Source organism: Schistocerca cancellata, chromosome 9, assembly GCF_023864275.1.
Source record: "Schistocerca cancellata isolate TAMUIC-IGC-003103 chromosome 9, iqSchCanc2.1, whole genome shotgun sequence".
NCBI lineage: Eukaryota > Metazoa > Arthropoda > Insecta > Orthoptera > Acrididae > Schistocerca > Schistocerca cancellata.
In genome coordinates this window covers 395519478-395538757 of record NC_064634.1, presented here as the reverse complement: position 1 = coordinate 395538757, position 19280 = coordinate 395519478, and the positions used below count along the sequence as shown (strand labels likewise).

At 39.5% G+C, this 19280-nt stretch overlaps 2 protein-coding genes across 4 annotated transcripts in view; one reads left to right on the top strand and one right to left on the bottom strand.

Moving 5' to 3' along the window:
* The window catches only part of LOC126100833 (uncharacterized), a 66201-nt gene extending 53790 nt beyond the window's left edge, over positions 1–12411 (bottom strand). Inside the window, exon 1 of one of the 2 annotated variants that reach the window (XR_007522216.1) lies at positions 12259–12411. Coding sequence is in view for 1 of the 2 variants with exons in the window: in XM_049911486.1 (XP_049767443.1) it covers positions 9193–11277 (2085 nt within the window). In the remaining variant the exon portion in view is untranslated. Of the gene's footprint in view, positions 1–9192; positions 11477–12258 lie in introns of those variants that run through there. The other variant, XM_049911486.1, reaches the window with a different exon arrangement.
* The window catches only part of LOC126100834 (ankyrin-1), a 135012-nt gene continuing 127329 nt past the window's right edge, over positions 11598–19280 (top strand). Inside the window, exons 1-2 of one of the 2 annotated variants that reach the window (XM_049911488.1) lie at positions 11598–12089; positions 15937–16184. In XM_049911488.1, coding sequence (XP_049767445.1) covers positions 16008–16184 — 177 coding nt within the window. In that variant the 5' untranslated portion in view covers positions 11598–12089; positions 15937–16007. Of the gene's footprint in view, positions 12090–12633; positions 12727–15936; positions 16185–19280 lie in introns of those variants that run through there. The other variant, XM_049911487.1, reaches the window with a different exon arrangement.

The following is a 19280-nucleotide window of genomic DNA, read 5'->3' as shown; positions in this document are numbered from 1 at the left end:
GGTGACTGTAGGTAGATGATAAAAATGCATAACCCGTGTTTGGAGGGAGAAAACTGGAAACCATGGCAAATGGCCCACGAAAATGCCCATCGAATGGCACCTTGGATCTGGCGCTCAGCAGTTGCTACCAAGTGGGAGCTGAACCAGATGCGAAAATCATCAACATACAATGCTGGGGTAACCAGAGACCCAACAGATGTTACAAGCACATTGATGGCTATGAGGAAGAGTGACACTTAACACAGAAATGTGTGGGATACCATTCTCCTGAATCTGAGGGGTGCTGAGTGAAGTGCCAACGCAAACCCGGAAGAGCCGACGATTGGATAAGAATACACGGATAAAAATCGAAAGAAGACCGTGAAAGCCCCAGTCATGGAGTGTAACAAAAATGTGATGGTGCCAAGCCATGTCATATGCTTTATGTTGGTCAAGAAAGAACACGTGAAGGTGCCAGCAGTTAGAAAAAGCCTGTCGGATTGGTGTTTCCAATCTGAATAAAAGGTCATTTGGAGATCATCCTTCCCAGAAGCCACACTGATATGAGATTCGAGTATCGAACATAATTGGAAGCTAACCATCCTCTCAAGCAGTTTACAAAGGACATTCGTCACGCTAATTGGGAGTTAACTGTCAAGAGATGTCGGGTTCTTCCCGGGCTTAAGGATGTCTCGCCATTGTGAGGGGAAGGTAGTAGTGGGCCAAATTCGTTTGAAAACCCTGAGTAGATGGTGCCTCTGCATAATGTCCAAGTATTGGATCATGTTGTTGTGGATGGAATCCGGGCCTGGGGCTATGTAAGAAGTAAGAGCCCGCAAAAAATCCCTTTGAGAGGAGGGCACAGAAACTGCAGGGAAGGGGGGGAGGTGGAGGATAGAGGGGGATTGGGCTGGGGTAAAGACAAGGTAGGAGAGGAAGTGCACAGCTGATGTATATAAAGGCCAACTGGCCCTGCAGAATGCCAAATGTGAGAGCCTGTCTGCCTGGCAGCAGCAGAGGAATGATCGAATCACTGGAAAGTGGTAACTGTCACAAAGATCATCGTGGCGTGACCTATGTAGGGAAGCCATGAGAGCAGGGGAGGAGATCGTGAGATCGACAGCAGTAAAGGTGTCATGAATAGCACCGAAGTGGTTAGAGAAAGATAAATGCCCAAAATGCAAGCATTGAAAGCACCTGATGATGATGATTAGTGTTTTAGGGCGCACAACAACGAGGTTATCAGTGCCCGTTGAAAGCACCTCATGGGTCGTGGGATCTATAGTTTCATATCTCATCTGTAGCACATAACCTTGACCTCCTCTGGGAGGGTATCTCCCTGAAAGCCGGAATGAAAGCGCAGGTGTTGGTGGGGTTGTCTTTATCACCCTTCTGCACATGTCAAACAAAATGAACGCCCCATCACTCCAGATTAGCTCGGAGTTCCTCATCAGTTTGCAGGATGAGGTCCTTATGGAAAATGCAATTGGTACTGAAATATTACCCAGTTGTGACGTATGAAAATTTATGTCGGACTGGGACTCAAGCACAGATTTCCCACTTTTGCGAGTGGTTGCCTTAATCACTGCGGCTATCCATGCATGTTCCTGGCCCGACACAAACCTCCAGGAGTAACGACTGATGTCTTTATATCATAGTCGTATGTATCTTTCCTTTTAAACTTGCAACAGTACTTGATTCCCACTTTGAGAAAATGACGCTGTCACAAGGAATCAAGACCATTTTTATTGAAAGCAATACAGGGAACTATGTGGATAGCCAGGTCAACATGAATCAGAACACCAAGACAAGGGAAGGAGGGGGCAGTGGGGAAGGAGTGGGCAGTGGGGAAGGAATGAGGACAAGGAAGTAGGGGCACAGTGAAGGAAATGTACCCAGGGAAGGAAGAATGGACTGCAATAGCTTGGGGCCCATGTGCGCAAAGAACGATGAGCACCCCTGGGAGGGAGGTTACTCATGACTGAGCCTGTGTGAGCATTCCACTTCATATCCCTGCAAAGTGTTACACCCAGGTATTATGTTTTTTCGTTTTGTGAAGTGCAAAATTTTACATTTTTGAACATTTAAAGCAAGTTGCCAATCTTTGCATCACTTTGAAATCTCATCATGGTCTGACTGAATATTTATGCAGTTTCTAGCAGACAGTACCTCAATATAGATACCTGCATCATATGCAAAAAGACTCAGATATTGGACGGTAGTTTTGTGGATCATTCCCACTATCCTTCTTGTAGAAGGGTGTGACTGCGCTTTTTTTCCAAGAAATAGGATCTCTGATAGATTATAGTCAGAAGATGGGCTAATTCAGCCACAAATTCAGTATAGATTCTGATAGGGATTCCATAGCTTACTAAAAATACATCTATTTAGGAAGGTAGCTAAAACATAATTTGTAAGTAAAACACACTACACACTTTAAGATAACTTACAGGTCTCAGAGCAATGGTTATTAATGAAAGGTGATAATTTCAGCACCCTGTCACACTGCAATGCATAATCACACTGTAGTGCTTTTACGAGCTAGTGGGCCATGATCTATAGTGCATTATAGTAATGTTTAGTCTCCTTGTGAGTTCAGCATCTCTCATTCGAGGAGATGCTGATTCAAGTTTTCCAGGCGGACTGAAGGGCGGATGTGGAGATGCAAATGCTTGTGGTCAAAACTATGTTTTTATCATAAGATGTTTGGCACAAATTGTCTCATCAACAACCATTTTACAGTGTGGATGGACTGGATGAAACGCTGAGTTGTTAAGACAGGTTGCCTTTTTATTCGCTCTGTCCAGCAGTCCTGATCTAGGTTTACCTAAATATTTTCAGGTAGATGTCATGATGGTTCCTTCAGCAAGCCACAGCCGAACCCCTGTCCTATCCTCAAAAAGACACTTACATATTCTATGTGTATTGGAGCTATTTATTCTTGGATAAATGAATAAATAAAATAATAATCAGAAGAAGAAGAAACTGAATTTTACTGATAGAAGCAGGAAATATAAAAATGCAGTAAATGAAGCAGACAAAGAAGACCATAAATATTTAAAATGTGAGAATGAAAGAAAGTACAAGATGTTTAAGCAGGTAGGGCTAGAGCACAAATGAAAGGCTGCAGAAGCATGCTTGACTAGGGGAAACACACATGCCACCTATGAGAAAATTAAATCACATGGTAAGCCAGTGTTAAGAAAAGAAGTAAAAGCTGAAAGATGGAAGGAATATACAGGGTGTACATAAAGTCCAGAAACACTTTCAATTATTTATTGCAAAAAAACTAAAACACTGTACAGATATCATATGTTGCATTTTGAAGAGAAACTCTGGAAGTTTTTTTTACAAACATTTGATATGCGAGCCATGAGTAACCTGGCAGATGTCAATACGGTAATTGAATTCTTGTCATCCCCATCCCAGCATGGCATCGTTGACTGTGGTAGTAGCTTCCCGTATTCTCTCCTGGAGCTCTGCTACATCACGTGGTACATACACCAGATTGTTAATGTCCCCCCACAGAAAAAAGTCACACGGAGGGGTATCTGGTGACTGGGGAGGCCATTTCATGAAACAGCTGCCCCCTTCTGTAGCATGGACAGTCCATTGATGTGGCAGCTCTGTGTTCAGGTACCCATGAACTTCACAATGAAAATGGAAAGAGCCCCATCCTGCTGAAAGATGATTGGAGAGTCCGACTGCATTTGAGGCATCAGCCATTGCTGCAACATATCCAAGTAGGAATATCCAGTGATGGTGCTCTCTGCTAAGAAGAATGGCCCATACAGTTTTCAATGTGACAAGGCACAAAAAACATTTACCTTTGGGGAATCACATTCAAATTTGATGCATTCATGTGGATGCTTTGTACCTGAGATTCAACAATTATGCCTGTTCACTTTCCATTTGTGTGAAAAGTGGCTTCATCACTAAAAATTATGTGATCAACAATGCCGTCCCCATCTTCATTCAATTGTTGCAACTGCGAACAAAACTCAAAACACTTGTCTTTGTCGCCGTCATTGAGCTTCTGCACTAGCTCCAATTTGAATGGTCACAGGACTTTCACACTGTCACTGGAGCCATTTTGAGTTCATGGGATACACAACACACAGATTTCTTTGGACTCCTTATGAATGTCTCTCGTATGTGCTCCACATTCACTTCACTCACAGTGGGACGTCCGCTTCTCTTTGCCGGGCACACGCAACCCGTTGTAACAAATTTGTTGTGCCAGTGATAAATGGTCTTCCTTGTTGGTGGCTTCTTATGGTACTTTGTTCTAAACATTCGTTGAACACCAATGCAGAGAAAGCTAGCTCCGCACCTGAATTCACCATGTTTGTGACTAGCACCGACTATCGGCAAATTACCAAACTACACTGGAATGGTGTGTGTGTGTGTGTGTGTGTGTGTGTGTGTGTGTGTGTGTGTGAAAAACTTTCAGCTTCAAAATGACATATGTATGATATGTGTACAATGTTTGGTTCTTGTGCAATAAATAATTGAAAGTTTTCCTGGGCTTTATGTACACCCTGCATATACAGGAGAAATGAACCTTACGACAATTTTTTAGAAAGAGAAGTAGTAGAGGTGTGATACAGCGAGTAGAATTCAACAGGATACTGTAGGACCTAAGTCAAAACAAGGCCCCTCGAGTAGATGACAATTTTCTAGAATAAATACGAACCTGTGTAGACTCAGCTATGACAGAACTGTTCCACCTTGTGTACAAGTTATCAGGACAGCCATAACACCTACTGACTTCAATTAAAATATATTCATTTCTATTCTGAAGGAGGAAAGTACTGTAATATGAGTTAATTAAGTAATGGCTGAAAAATACTGAAATGAATTATTTATAGGACAATGGAAAAACTGGAAGAATCTGTCTTTGGGGAACATTTGTTTGGGTTCTGCAGGAAAGTAGGGACACATGAGGCAGTATTGACCCTATGACATATCTTAGGAGACACTTAAAGGAAATCCTACATTTATGTGAGGGACACACCTACTGAGAGACAAAGTTGAAGCAGAAGATGTCTGAGAAATCACTGTGCCTCCTTCAATTGGAATATAACAGGACACACTGAGAAGGTAGACGATAAAGTCTGTGGTGTAAGCCCTTGTCCGAACTAATGGCCAGACTGCTGGCAGAGTGCATACTTTCTATCCCCTGTGCATTACGAAGTGTCTCTCATCCCAGCTGTCCTTTACTCCTGGGAAAGATCTCCAGTACTCATTTAGACAGTAGGCGGAATGGATCTGGGGCCATCCTGGTGGGACTGAAACAAGGAGAAATCACCACCCTACCCAATTAGAATCCAGGACTCAAAGGGTCAGAGAAGGACAAAGTGAGAAGCAAATATTGATGATGAGAAATTACAAGTGCAATGAATATTGCAATTCAGAACTAGGATGAATACAGAAAGGATGACACTGAGAGAATAAAAGAGAGGAAATAAAATTAATATTAAAAAGTAATGGTGCACATAACAGTAGATGCAGGAATACACTGAAGAATAAGTTCTTATTTCTGGAGTTCTGAGAAACTTGAACTGGGTAGGAGGATTCAAACAGGCCATTTGGTTTAGCAAGCACACAGGTCCCTTAAGTCAAGCTGTAGAGCATGTTCAACAATTGGGTAGGTCACAAGTTAGTTGTATACATCTATGCCCATTGCAGCTGACTTCAAGAACTTTGCATTCAGAAAATAATTTGGAGTACTACTTCATACAGCTGCTGATCATCGATTCATGTGTAAGTTTCATAAAGCTGAGATGGAGTATGTTGTTGTTGTTGTGGTCTTCAGTCCTGAGACTGGTTTGATACAGCTCTCCATGCTACTCTATCCTGTGCAAGCTTCTTCATCTCCCAGTACCTACTGCAAGCTACATCCTTCTGAATCTGCTTAGTGTATTCATCTCTTTGTCTCCCTCTACGATTTTTACCCTCTACGCTGCCCTCCAATACTAAATTGGTGATCCCTCGATGTCTCAGAACATGTCCTACCAACCAATCCCTTCTTCTAGTCAAGTTGATCCACAAGCTCCTCTTCTCCCCAATTCTACTGAATACCTCCTCATTAGTTATGTGATCTACCCATCTAATATTCAGCATTCTTCTGTAGCACCACATTTCGAAAGCTTCTATTCTCTTCTTGTCTAAACTATTTATCGTCCACGTTTCACTTCCATACATGGCTACACTCCATACAAATACTTTCAGAAACAACTTCCTGACTTTTAAATCTATACTCGTTGTTAACAAATTTCTCTTCTTCAGAAATGCTTTCCTTGCCATTGCCAGTCTACATTTTATATCCTCTCTACTTCGACCATCATCAGTTATTTTGCTCCGCAAATAGCAAAACTCCTTTACTACTTTAAGTATCTCATTTCCTAATCTAATTCCCTCAGCATCACCCGACTTAATTCGACTACAGTCCATTATCCTCGTTTTGACTTTGTTGATGTTCATCTTATACCCTCCTTTCAAGACACTGTCCATTCCGTTCAACTGCTCTTCCACGTCCTTTGCTGTCTCTGACAGAATTACAATGTCATCGGCGAACCTCAAGGTTTTTATTTCTTCTCCATGGATTTTAATACCTACTCTGAATTTTTCTTTTGTTTCCTTTATTGCTTGCTCAATAAACAGATTGAATAACATTGGGGATAGGCTACAACCCTGTCTCACTCCCTTCCCAACCACTGCTTCCCCTTCATACCCCTCGACTCTTATAACTGCCATCTGGTTTCTGTACAAATTGTAAATAGCCTTTCGCTCCCTGTATTTTTCCCCTGCCACCTTCAGGATTTGAAAGAGAGTATTCCAGTCAACATTGTCAAAAGCTTTCTCTAAGTCTACAAATGCTAGAAACGTAGGTTTGCCTATCCTTAATCTTTCTTCTAAGATAAGTCGTAGGGTCAGTATTGCCTCACGTGTTCCAACATTTCTACGGAATCCAAACTGATCTTCCCCGAGGTTGGTTTCTATCAGTTTTTCCATTCGTCTGTAAAGAATTCGCATTAGTATTTTGCAGCTGTGACTTATTAAACTGATAGTTCGGTAATTTTCACATCTGTCAACACGTGCTTTCTTTGGGATTGGAATTATTATATTCTTCTTGAAGTCTGAGGAAATTTTGCCTGTCTCATACATCTTGCTCACCAGATGGAGTATATGACAATAAAAATGGTCTTGATTCCTTGTGACAGCGTAATTTTCTCAAAGTGGGAATCAAGTACTGTTGCAAGTTTAAAAGGAGAGATACATACGACTATGATATAAAGACATCAGTCGTTACTCCTGGAGGTTTGTGTCGGGCCAGGAACATGCATGGATAGCCGCAGTGATTAAGGCAACCACTCGCAAAAGTGGGAAATCTGTGCTTGAGTCCCAGACCGACATAAATTTTCATACGTCACAACTGGGTAATATTGCAGTACCAATTGCAGCTGATGTAATGAAATTTGCATTCTGTGAATAATTTTGTAAAATTCACATTTGCTGCCTTTGCCAATTCACAACAAACTTCATATCTTTCTACTTAGCCTATATTGTCGATTATGCTACAGATCAGTCTGCCACTGCAACCTACATTTCATAAAATAATATAAACAGAAGAAAGTATTGCTGGCATTCTCTTCTCTTCCTGTTTACATATGTGTAACATCATGTGCCCAAACTTTGTTATGTCACTGAATGAAGTCGACATCTGTTATTAGTAATTTCAGCTGACCCAATTCTGTGTTCATTCACATACTCAGCCACTTTCTTGGTGGTCACGCCTACATGAAATGCTGAGAAGTTAGCACGTGTAGTGGGTAAATAACATGCAGGATTCCACAGATTGCTCTGACTTTTATTTACCATAAGGACGGCTGGAGGCAGCCACAGTGGCTGGGATTATTTGGCAAGTTTTACAGCAGAATCAATTGCGAGGGTAGGAACCTTGTAGAATCCTTGACCTGAATACCCTTTTCCTAAGCGAGGATTACTGCTGTCACACATGCTCTGCCTCTGTTGCATAAACATGAGAACTATAATTACATACTGACGAGTTGCTAATAATTTTTATCAAAATTCTGCTATGTTTCTAATCAATTTCAGTTTTATAAAATATACTGTGGCTGCAATGGAATGGTAAGACTTTTTATCTTTTAGCCTCATACAACACCTGAGTTTGTCCAATGTAAGATCACTTACATTACATTAATACTTGTTTCATAGATCATAAATGCAAAATTTCATAATGATGTGGAACATATCATTATAACATAAGTTTTCCTTAGGAAAAAAATTCTCCCCTCCTTTTTTCAAATTGCTGCTTCATATCGAAAAATTCATCTACTGAGTAGAAGGAATTGTCAATGTTCAGAAATTCTTTTAATTGTTTTTGAATGCCAGCTGGCTATCTGTAACACTTTCAATGATATCTAGTAGATGCCCAACAGTTTCCGTGGCAGCATAATCCACCCCTTTCTGTGCCAAAGTCAGATTTAACCCAGAATAGTGATCATCCTTTCTTCTAGTGTTGTAGCTGCAAGAAAAGATAGTCTTCACTACTCTGGATTAAATCTGAATTTTTTACAGAAAGGGGCGAGTTATGTTGCCACAAAAGCTTTGGTCATCTACCAAATACAATCTGCACATGTTCATATCTTAAAACAGTGCAGTAATATCATCATGTTTTTAAAAGAGGCTTACAAAGCTGTTTTTAACTTTTTTTATACTGCTATTACTATTGAAGCCTCCCATAATTCATGATCACACATGAATGTTATTTCTACGTGTCAGACTGCATCACTCAGTACTTAAAATATTGAATTACTATCCAGAGTGCTTTAAATCCGCATGGGATTTTATTTCTCTAAACATTGCCTAGCCTAACAATATAGGCTCCTTGAGCAAGTTTAACATGCATAAGACTGGGAACTGATGGCAGCAAAAGGAAAGGTGGAATCAGATAATTGTGGGAAACAGCAGAGTCGTCTGCGTGTGCATATTACAAAAAATGGTATTTTATTTGTTATTTGACCCATAAAAAACTATGTAAAACTGAAGTTGTTTTTAACAGCTCTATACAATGGTACGAAATCATTGTTTCTAACACTTAGAGTGTTTTTTTTTTTATTTGTACCCTGACTAAAACAAACACAATGATTATGAAATAGACAGGCCTATCATAAATGAATGTATTACCTGGACATGAAGTGCTCGAATACGCTCATCATTAAAACTTCCAGGTGAGTAACATCGAAGTTGATGGTTTGTTTTGTTCACAAGGTTTTGTACAGCTCGCTCATGTTGCTGAAGAATGGCATTCCGTTCTCTGCTCAGGTTTTTCTGAACATCAAGCATCTTTCTATCGAATACTTCTGTACAAGAGAATGTCCTCTGCCGTTTCACTGGGACGTGGTGCTCAGTGGGGTCCGCAGAATGTGTACGTTTTCTTGATTTACCAGTAACCACAGGATTAGGTTTGACTTCAGATATTTGTTTTTGACTTTTATCTGTAATCCAGTACCCTCGACTACGGTAAGTCAGGTTCTTATTGGGATTTGGAATAACAAGATTCCTCCATCGCAATCTCACAGCCTTATAACGTTCTTCATCAGTCTCTAGCTTTTTCAAAAGTTCCCATTCAGGATTATTATTGTCCGCATTCTCCTCTGGATCACTGCTCACAAACTCCCCACTGTCAGGCTTCACATGTTCAGTCTTTCCAGTCTCCAAATTGTCAGACTTCACTTGTTCAATCTTTACAGTCTCCATGTTGCCAAATTTCATTTGTTCAATCTTTACAATCTCCAAACTGCCAGCCTTCATTTGTTCAATCTTTCCAGTTACCCCATTGTCAGGCTTCACTTGTTCAATCTTTCCAGTTACCCAATTGTCAGGCTTCACTTGTTCAGTCATAGTTTCATCATCAAACTTCACTTGTTCACTCTTTACAGACACCTCATTGTCAGACTTCACTTGTTCAGTCTCTAAATTGTCAAGCTTCACTTGTTCAGTATCCAAATTGTCAGACTCCAGTTGTTCAATCTTTATAAACATTTTATCATCAGATTTCACTTGTACAGTATCCAAATTGTCATGTTTCACTTGTTCAGTCTCTAAACTTTCAGACTTTACTTGTTCAATCTTGATGGTAATCCCACTGGCAGGCTTCAATTGTTCAGTTTCTTCAGTATCTCTCACATCAGACTTCAATTTTTCAGTCTGCCCACCTTCAGACTTCACTTGTTCAATCTGTCCAGCCCCCAAATTATCACACTTCACTTGTTCAAACTTTCCAGTCTTCCCACTGTCAGACTTTCTATGTTCAGTCTCCCCACTCTCAGACTCCATTTGTTCAATTTTTCCAGTTTCCTCAATATCAGATTTAATTTGTCCTAATTTGTCGCCCCTTTGACCATCAGAAATAACTTGTTCGTTCTTTCCAGTGCTCCCTAGTATCTGTTCTGAAGTGGCATTTGGCTCAAATTTGTCTGGCACCAATGTACTGGATACTGAATCTGGTTTGACAGCCTCCGCAGAATGTGGTGGGTTGTTTTGCACATTGACATTCTGTTCCCCTCCTCTTGTATTATTTTCATTGCGGTGAAGTCCTACTGTAACTAAAGCCACATTTTGGGTGTCCTGGAGAACGTTTTCTTCTGGTATCATAGGCTTCGGTTTAACTTCATTTCTTACATTCTTCCCATCGTCTAATATTAAGTTTGTAACAATACCTGACTTCGTGGCATCAAATTTGGGAGAGTACACGAGTTTTGCAGTATCGAGGGGTAAAATGCCAGAAATGTTCTTTGCAAAATTTTCATCACATTTTTTACATGAATCTTCCTCATTCGATTCCTCGCTCATAATAGTTTCATCAAGTACAATAAAGCTATCGTACGACTTATCAAACGGTATCCATAACTTCGCAGATGGAAGTGTGTCTGTAGCCTGCGAGCAGATGATTGAATTGACAGTAGTTGATGTACTTCCCTTTTCTGTACTACAGGATGCTATTGTTTTTTCATCACCAATATCGTCGCAGGGAAGTCCTTCCCGTTCTTTAATCGAAACTGTCTGAATCTTTTCTTCTGAATCTTCCGTCAGGCTGTTTTCTGCGGACGAAACTTTTTCTTGTAAACCTGACACGAATAATTGAAAACCTGTGTCAACTTGTTTACAAATAGGTGACGACGCAACGGGTGACTTGATAAAACGAAGTTTCCAAGGTGTAGAAGTATTTATGTTATCAGAATCTGCAAAGGAATCCATGCCACTTTCCATTGTACACGCGACAATTTAGTTCTCTTTTTCTGTCAAAAATTAAAATTTTCCTCACAGAAACAAAGTCTCCAACATTTACTAAACATCTACTGATAAAATACGATAAAAACTCTTTAATACATGTAACACATTACTATGTGCCAAACACATACACTATAACTGCTTCTTGCACAACGAATATGAACAATAAACACATTCAAACTCGCTCCAACTTTTCAATTCAAAGAGTTTACTAAACAAATAACACAGTCTTATGTCAAACTATGCTAATAACTTTCATGGCTACAGATATACTAGGTGCGTCTTACCTGCAAGAAAAACAGTGGGATGAAAACATATAGTGACAAAAGTGAAATGATTCGCCATTGAATCGAAATAAAAGCACTGAATATTAGAGCTTATTTAGTTAATTTGAGATTTGACCTGCCAATGTATTTATACTACTGTCACAAAATACATCGTTGGTATGTTGAGTAACGAAAGCGCTGCAATTGACGGAAAGCACTGTAGTCGAGTTCCGAAGTGGATATGTTTTCATTGGAATTTTAAGGGGCATACGTTAATAACAGAATATGATACGATGCTTGCTGTGATAATAAGTAGTAAAAGTAAATAAAGAATTTAGATCTTCAGTCAGTTTTGAATGACGAAGAGCTGCCACTATTATTCACCTGACAAACAGGGATTCGTCTGCTTATTGTACAGTTAGTGACCTCTGTTACAATATCGAGAGTGGTGCTAAGGGAACCAAGATACAATGTGATTACTTAATGACGAGGATAAATTTTGTCCACTGTTTTATAAACCGTATGGTAATTACACATTATATTTTCATAAATACTCATCAGTTTTGCTTGCGAATGCTGATTTCCTTGTTTGTAATTCTACACTTTACCTGGCTTGCAACTTCGTTTCTTAATTTGCTACTTTGTGAATCAACAATTGCACTTAATCACGAACAAAAAGCATCATTATACCTACCGACAATTAACCTATAAAATATATGTAAGTAATCAGAACCATATTATGAACCTGACAGATCAGACAAAACAAAGGGATTACGAGCCAATGCTATGTTCCCTTATATTTTCGTACGTACGGAAGGAAGAATTTGTGCAAGGGAATACACTTAAGTTCTATAAGACCAAACGTATGTGAGGGCGACGGTGGCTATGGAAGCCGCACTTGTGTTGTAATACGTAATGAGTATTATTTACGGTTCACTGATAGTGAATCCTTAAAAACACGGACCAAAATGGGATCTAAAAGCGTTGTGTAACAAGTAGTACGTCACCAGGGAGATTCCCATTTTTCCAATGCTTCCTCACAAACAGTGTGACAAGTTATTTATATTGATGCATCTTGTAAATTATTAATTTTTAATGGGTAACAGTGGAGGGGTTATTGTGTCAAGAAGGGTTCATTCAGTTTTTTCATCATGTCGTCACGGTAACGACTATTTCCATCATCATTATACGCTAATGCCGAGATGTAATAAACATTTGCTTAAGATACTGCAGACCTTTGTGAATAACTCAGTGGACTTGTGTGATAAGAAAAACTATCGGGACTGTTGTTATTTGGAGACGTTCAATGTATCGTGAGATTTTATTATAGTATTTATTAATGAATATATTTCTCCCACCTCCCTCAGCATTCTCAATTGAAATATGACAGCTTTTAGATAAATGTAGCGTACAGAGCACAGAGCATTAGTCTTCACACAGTGAAGAAATATTGACTCTCTCTCTCTCTCTCTCTCTCTCTCTCTCTCTCTCTCTCTCACACACACACACACACACACACACACACACACACACACACACACACAGGTTCATTTTTTAGGGGGGAGGGCGGAATTAGGACCATAAACGAGTTCAGTGACAAAAGTGTGGAAGCATTCATTCACTCTGTTCATAAGGTTTTCATTATCTGCCACACGGAAGCACATCTGGTTATTAATGAGCATCATATGGTAACAATTATCTGAGTGATACACTGTGAATAGCAGTAGCATCTGATGCTGAGGGGCCATAGTTGGGGACGCTATGCAGACTGTCAGTGCAAATTCTTCATTGTTTGGAGTGCCATGCATGCTATCAGTGTAAATTTCTCATGAAGTGCCAAGTATTGCATTGTCAATGCTGTGGTTTTAATATGTCAGTGGAAGAATGTATCACTTGTATAAGGAGGGTTGTCATTGCTCTAGAACTGCATAATGTGATAAGAGGTAGACTGTGTTCTTAAAAAAAAATTCTTAATCCCTCTGCTGTTGATTTGTGAAAACAGTTACTATTCTATTAGAAACATTAAATTATTTGCTGTGATCCATCTGACTGACCACATAGTAGAATTGTCACCAGAAATCTGCTATGTCTGCCTGTTAGTCATTTTATTAGGGCTTTCTTCTGGATCTGAAATTCATTTTGATTTCTTTATAGTAGTAATATTTCTCTCTTTGTTTTCAAGTCTTTGTGACTGATTTCGGTATTCCCCAACAATGACAGCTTGCCATTTTACAGTTAATACATCAGAATACCCCTTATTTTAAAAATAAAATAGATCTCCTCAATTATTTCCTTTCTGGCTATACTGTACCTTATACAAAATTGGTGCAACTGCAGTGGCAGTTATTCTTGTATATGAGGATAGGGAGAAAATTCATTTTAGGCTTGCCAATTTCGTTTTAGTTCAACATGTTTTATGACAACAGAATAAATATTGTTGTAGCTTTTATGAGAAGAAAACTGGCTAAAAGTGCTAATACATTATAAAAATGATAAAAGTCACTTACTTGTGTGCAGTGTTGTGTCTGTTAGGTATCACAGTCATATAAAAGGTCCAGGTACAATGAGAAACACATTTATGTGATTAAAACCTGTAGCAAAAATCACTGTAAATTATAGATCATCAGTCACTATAAATTAGATAAAGAGGTGTAACTTTTGATGTGTGATGCACAGTGATCACTATAGCTGTTGCTAAAACTTCAGTTTTTTTTTTTTTTTGTCAAGATGCATACATGAAGTTCACATATTCATTCATTCATTTATTCACTGAGTTCCAAATGTCACATCATGAACAACCTTCAGGAACCTGAGTTATACATTGACAATCACATTGATAATCAGTTATTAGTAAACTGCCGTATGTGCATATTTAAAACAGTAAAATTATCGGAAATACCACTAGTTTGCAAAAAGCTACTGCTTCCTGTGTTATATTAAATAGTTGCTTTTATCACCAAATGTTAATTTAACAAATTTAATGTTTGATGATCATACTAATATTTGTCCAAGAATACCATTTATTTACACGTGGCACATGCAACTAGAGAGGCATATGTACAGTCATCTTGTCATGCAACTAACAGCAATCTTCAACCATTTAATCTGTATAATAAGATAATTTGGGCTTCTCAGATTAATGCTTTCTGCTCCAAGGATCAAAATCATAATTTCCTCAAATTCTTGTAAACTATTTGGTTGAGGGCATGATGATAATGCTCTGCAAGGTAGAAAAACATGTGTAGGTATGTGGTCAAGTCTGTGAACAAGACTGCAATAGGCTATCTGCTTTCATCCTGTTGTCCTGTGAATTTTACAAAACTGTTTCGTTAGTGTGTCACTTTTTATGATCTGATAATTTTGAAACCCTCTTCCTCCTGTCACTGTTGCATTATCAAGTTTCTCTCTCTCAATACTTACTGTCACTGTCTGTAAGAGACAAACAGATTTTTATGACACAGTGTACGTATGAGCAGTTCACTCGCGATGGAATCTGTGGAACAAATAAATAAATAAAATAAATCATATGACCCTCCCTTGGAATGACACTGTTCTACAGGCCCTATTTAAGTGAATGATACATACAAATTAGTAACCAGAAACAATTAATATGTAGTAGAAGGGCTAAATCTCTTCAGTTCATAGTTGAATCAACCAGAATATTTACTAGTCACTAATTACTTTGTCTTATTACATTTATGACACCAGAAGCAGCTGAAGCTTGGAAGGTACTCCACAGCATGAAAAGAAAGTGAAATTCATAGCCTGTTTTTATCATCTCATCCTTCGAATCCTCTTTTTATTTTGAAAGGTAGTAAACAAACAAAATGATTTAACTGGATTCTGTTTTATATATTTATGCACTGCACTGAAAGTTTGAGATAAGTTAAAACTGTGCCTCAAATTGAGATTTGCACCAGAACACTTGGCTTTCTTTTTCACTCTTCTGTGTTTATCAAACCTTCTGCATACCACTAGCTCATATCCAAATGTTCCGAATGGAAATAGACTCTCCGACACAAGCCATCGGTATAGCAATCAAGGAAAAAGAACATGTTGGAGAATGATGTAGTAGAGGTTTACCTGACCATGACTTTGGGTTTAGTACTGACATGAAATAATTTTACCTTTTAGTGTAGTATGTACTGTATTCAGGGTTTATTGCAAAAGATCAGATTCAGTTTGTGAAATGTGCATGGATGGCACAAGCAACAAGTGTAATTTTCCAGGAATGACAGTGTCTGCATATGAACCTCAGTCTGAACAATTTCAACTTATCATAATGTTCATAATTCATGTATGTTAGTGTACTAACACTTTTGGTACTGACAGGCAGTCAGTTGGAACTTTATATGGCATGTTTAAATTTCAGGGGCAAGAAGTGCACGGTGTGTTTGTGGCGCTGCCTCTTGCCAGCTGAGGGCTCACACAGCCACCCTAGGCATGGGTGGTGCACTCAGCAATTTCTTCCAATCAGGCAGTGCCTTGCTGTCTGCAGGTAACCACCGAGGCATCTCAGAACAGACACGTACCAAAGTGCGTGACATCTTTGATGCACTTCGTGCTAACCCTCGGATTACTGTTCAGAGACTTGAAGGGCTGCTGTCACAAATACCCAAGGTAATATCACATAGCAAATGTGTTTATGTGTAACACATTTTAGTAGCATATAGGTGTTAAAAAAAAGGGGGATGGGGTAGAAGTCACAATAAGAATTGTATCTATACTAAATTATTATGTCATGGAAATCATTGTTAATTTTCATCTCCTTGAATATATGTGAGCAATTGAAGCAGGCTTGGGAAGTATGGCTGATGGCTTGGGGGGGGGGGGGACAGCAGGTGCCAGTATAGGAATGTGGGGTGAAGAGGAGGCCGGTGCGTGGAAAGGGAATGCAGACTGGCACTTGTAACATCTGCAATGATGAGCTTTTACAGCATCTGGTGATGTGGAGGACTGGATTGGGAGGTGGAAACAAATGGAAAAGGGAGACTGTAGGCACAGGATAAGTGGAATTAGGGTACTGGGGTAGGTGTGGATATGAATGTGGGGTAAGGGGTTAACAGAGATTGATGTCAGGAGGATCACAGGATCAGAGAATATGTTGGAACAGCTTCCATCTGTATAATTCAGTGGAGTAGGTTTTGTGGGGAATGATCCAGAAGGCATAAGTTGTGAAGCAGCCATTGAAACTAAGCATGTTGTGCTCAGCATTGTGTTCTGCCACTGAGTGGTGAACTCTGCTCCTGCCCACAGTTTGTGGGCATTCATGTGTGTGTGTGTGTGTGGGGGGGGGGGGGAGATAGTTGGTTGGTTTTAATACCCACATAAAATGTTGTGCAGAAAATGCAGCAGGGCTGATAACTACTCAATTGTTTTCACATGTAGTCTTGTCTCTGATAGTAGAGGATAAGCCTGTGACAGTACTGGAATAGGATGTGCTGAGTGGGTGTGTCAGGCAGGTTACATACCAGTATCTTCCAGAGGGGTGTGAGCCATGTGGGATAAGTTAGGGAGTGGGTGTGGCATAAGAATGGACAGGTACGAGGGTAAGTCAATTATTATCCACAGTTTAGTTATATATTTGTTTATTTTGCTAGTACTGTCAATTTACGTTGATGACACATGCTTTGTTTATTTGTTGTTATATCTTTGCAATTTTCAAGCTGCTAGATTGGTTTCATTATTGCTGCTGTTCTGTTAATCGTGGCTGCTCCGCTGTCTATTTGCACCAAAGATGATCAACGTTCATGATCTGGTTTTTGTGGTCAGAAGGCGTATCAGGGGCTGAAATTCATCAAAGACTTTCGGTACAGTACGGGAACAGTGTTTTGCCACAACGGCGTGCCTACAAATGGATGGAAAAATTCCGAAATGGCCGCACAAGTGTTACAAACGATGAATGAGCTGGATGACTGTTTACTGCCACAATTGAAGAAACCATTGAGCGTTCACGTGAAACGATTGTCATGGACAGACGATTAACTATTGACAAAATGGCACACATGATGAAGGAGCCAGATGACTGTTTAACACCGCAATTGAAGAAACCATTGAGCATTCGTGTGAAATGGTTGTCTTAGACATACGATTAACTACTGACGAAGTGGCACATCATCTGCAAATTAGTCATGGTTCTGCCTACGAAATCATCCACAACAGACTTGGGTTTTGTAAAGTTTGCGCAAGATGGGTCCCAAAACACCTCACACAGTTGCATAAACAAACACGCTTGGACATCTGCAAGAAACATTTGGATTGCTATGGTAATGAAGGGGACAACTTCTTAGACAGTATCAATACTGGTGACGAAACATGGGTCCATCATTACAAGCCGGAGAGCAAACGGCTGAGTATGGAATGGAAACATCCAAATTCGCCGTGCGAGAAAAAGTTCCAAGACCCAACCATCTACAGGGTACTGGAAAATTATGGGGAAAAGGGCACAACAACTAGCAGTGTACGTTACACTGAGATGCTTACTGCCAGGTTAAAGCCTGCAATTCGAAGCAAACACCGAGGATTGCTGTCAAAAGGTGTTGTCTTGTTGCATGACAATGCTTGTCCGCATACTGCTGACCACACTGTTGAAATGCTCGAGAAACTCAAATTTGAACTATTGGATCATCCTCCATATAGTCCCAATCTTGCCCCTTCTGACTATCACTTGTTTGGTTCACTCAAACAGGTATTCAGGGGCTGTCAATTTGCCTAGGTCGAAGCAGTGAAAGAAGCGATGCATTCCTGGCTTGCAGCTCAACCGAGAACCTACTTTAATGAGGGCGTCAGTAAGCTTGTACAGTGATGGACCAAGTGTGTTGAAAAAACTGATGTTCGTATGTTTCCTATTTGATTACAATAAAATTTTAGAACTACTTTGTGGATAATAATTGACTTACCCTCGTATATTGTATAGGTGACGAAGTACTGCTTTGGGAGGAGTGAAAAGGTTAGTGGATAGGACATTCCTCATTTCCGGTGATGATGGTAAATAAAATATGATTGATTTTCCAGTCTAGGATTATATTTGTGATGTGGGGGTGAGGGGTGCTACTTTGGTATTCTATGGGATCAGACCATTTTCCCAATTCAAGTAGTATTGGGTTTTGAGACAAGTGTGAGAAAGAGGTATTATTCAAACAGCCTGTGGAAAATAAAGGATTCCTACTGGGAAAAAAAATAAAACATACAGAAAGTACTCAGAAAATAGAATCTGGCATGGACATCAAGGGAAGCTTACACCTCACTTACGTCAGCCATAGATCTAGCAAATAACAACTCAATACCCCAGTGGAAAATAATTTTTTACTCTGTGAAACAGTGTGTTTTCTGGTGGGACTTTGATTTTTCTAAAGCTGTGGCTAAATGTAGGTTAGCCTGAACTAAACACCATAGGTAACAAACACTGCAACAATTCCTGGAGTACAGTATTCAATTCCTAAAACATCCTATGCAGTTGTTATTCTTTGACCTATGACCTGTTGATTTAAAATGTGTAGATAAAAATTCCATGTCAAGATTGCAAATTGCCTTTACTGATTACCAATTTCAGCTCATAACCAATCCATCTTAATCTAAAATGGTGTTCAGTGTGTGCCACTCTTTACACTTCATCATATTTTTGAGAGCTAAGTGACCCTGTTCATCCTCACCTAATACTTGAATCTTTTGTAAGTTGGCTTTCACAAAATAGTTAGCATATGTGTCCATGTGTTT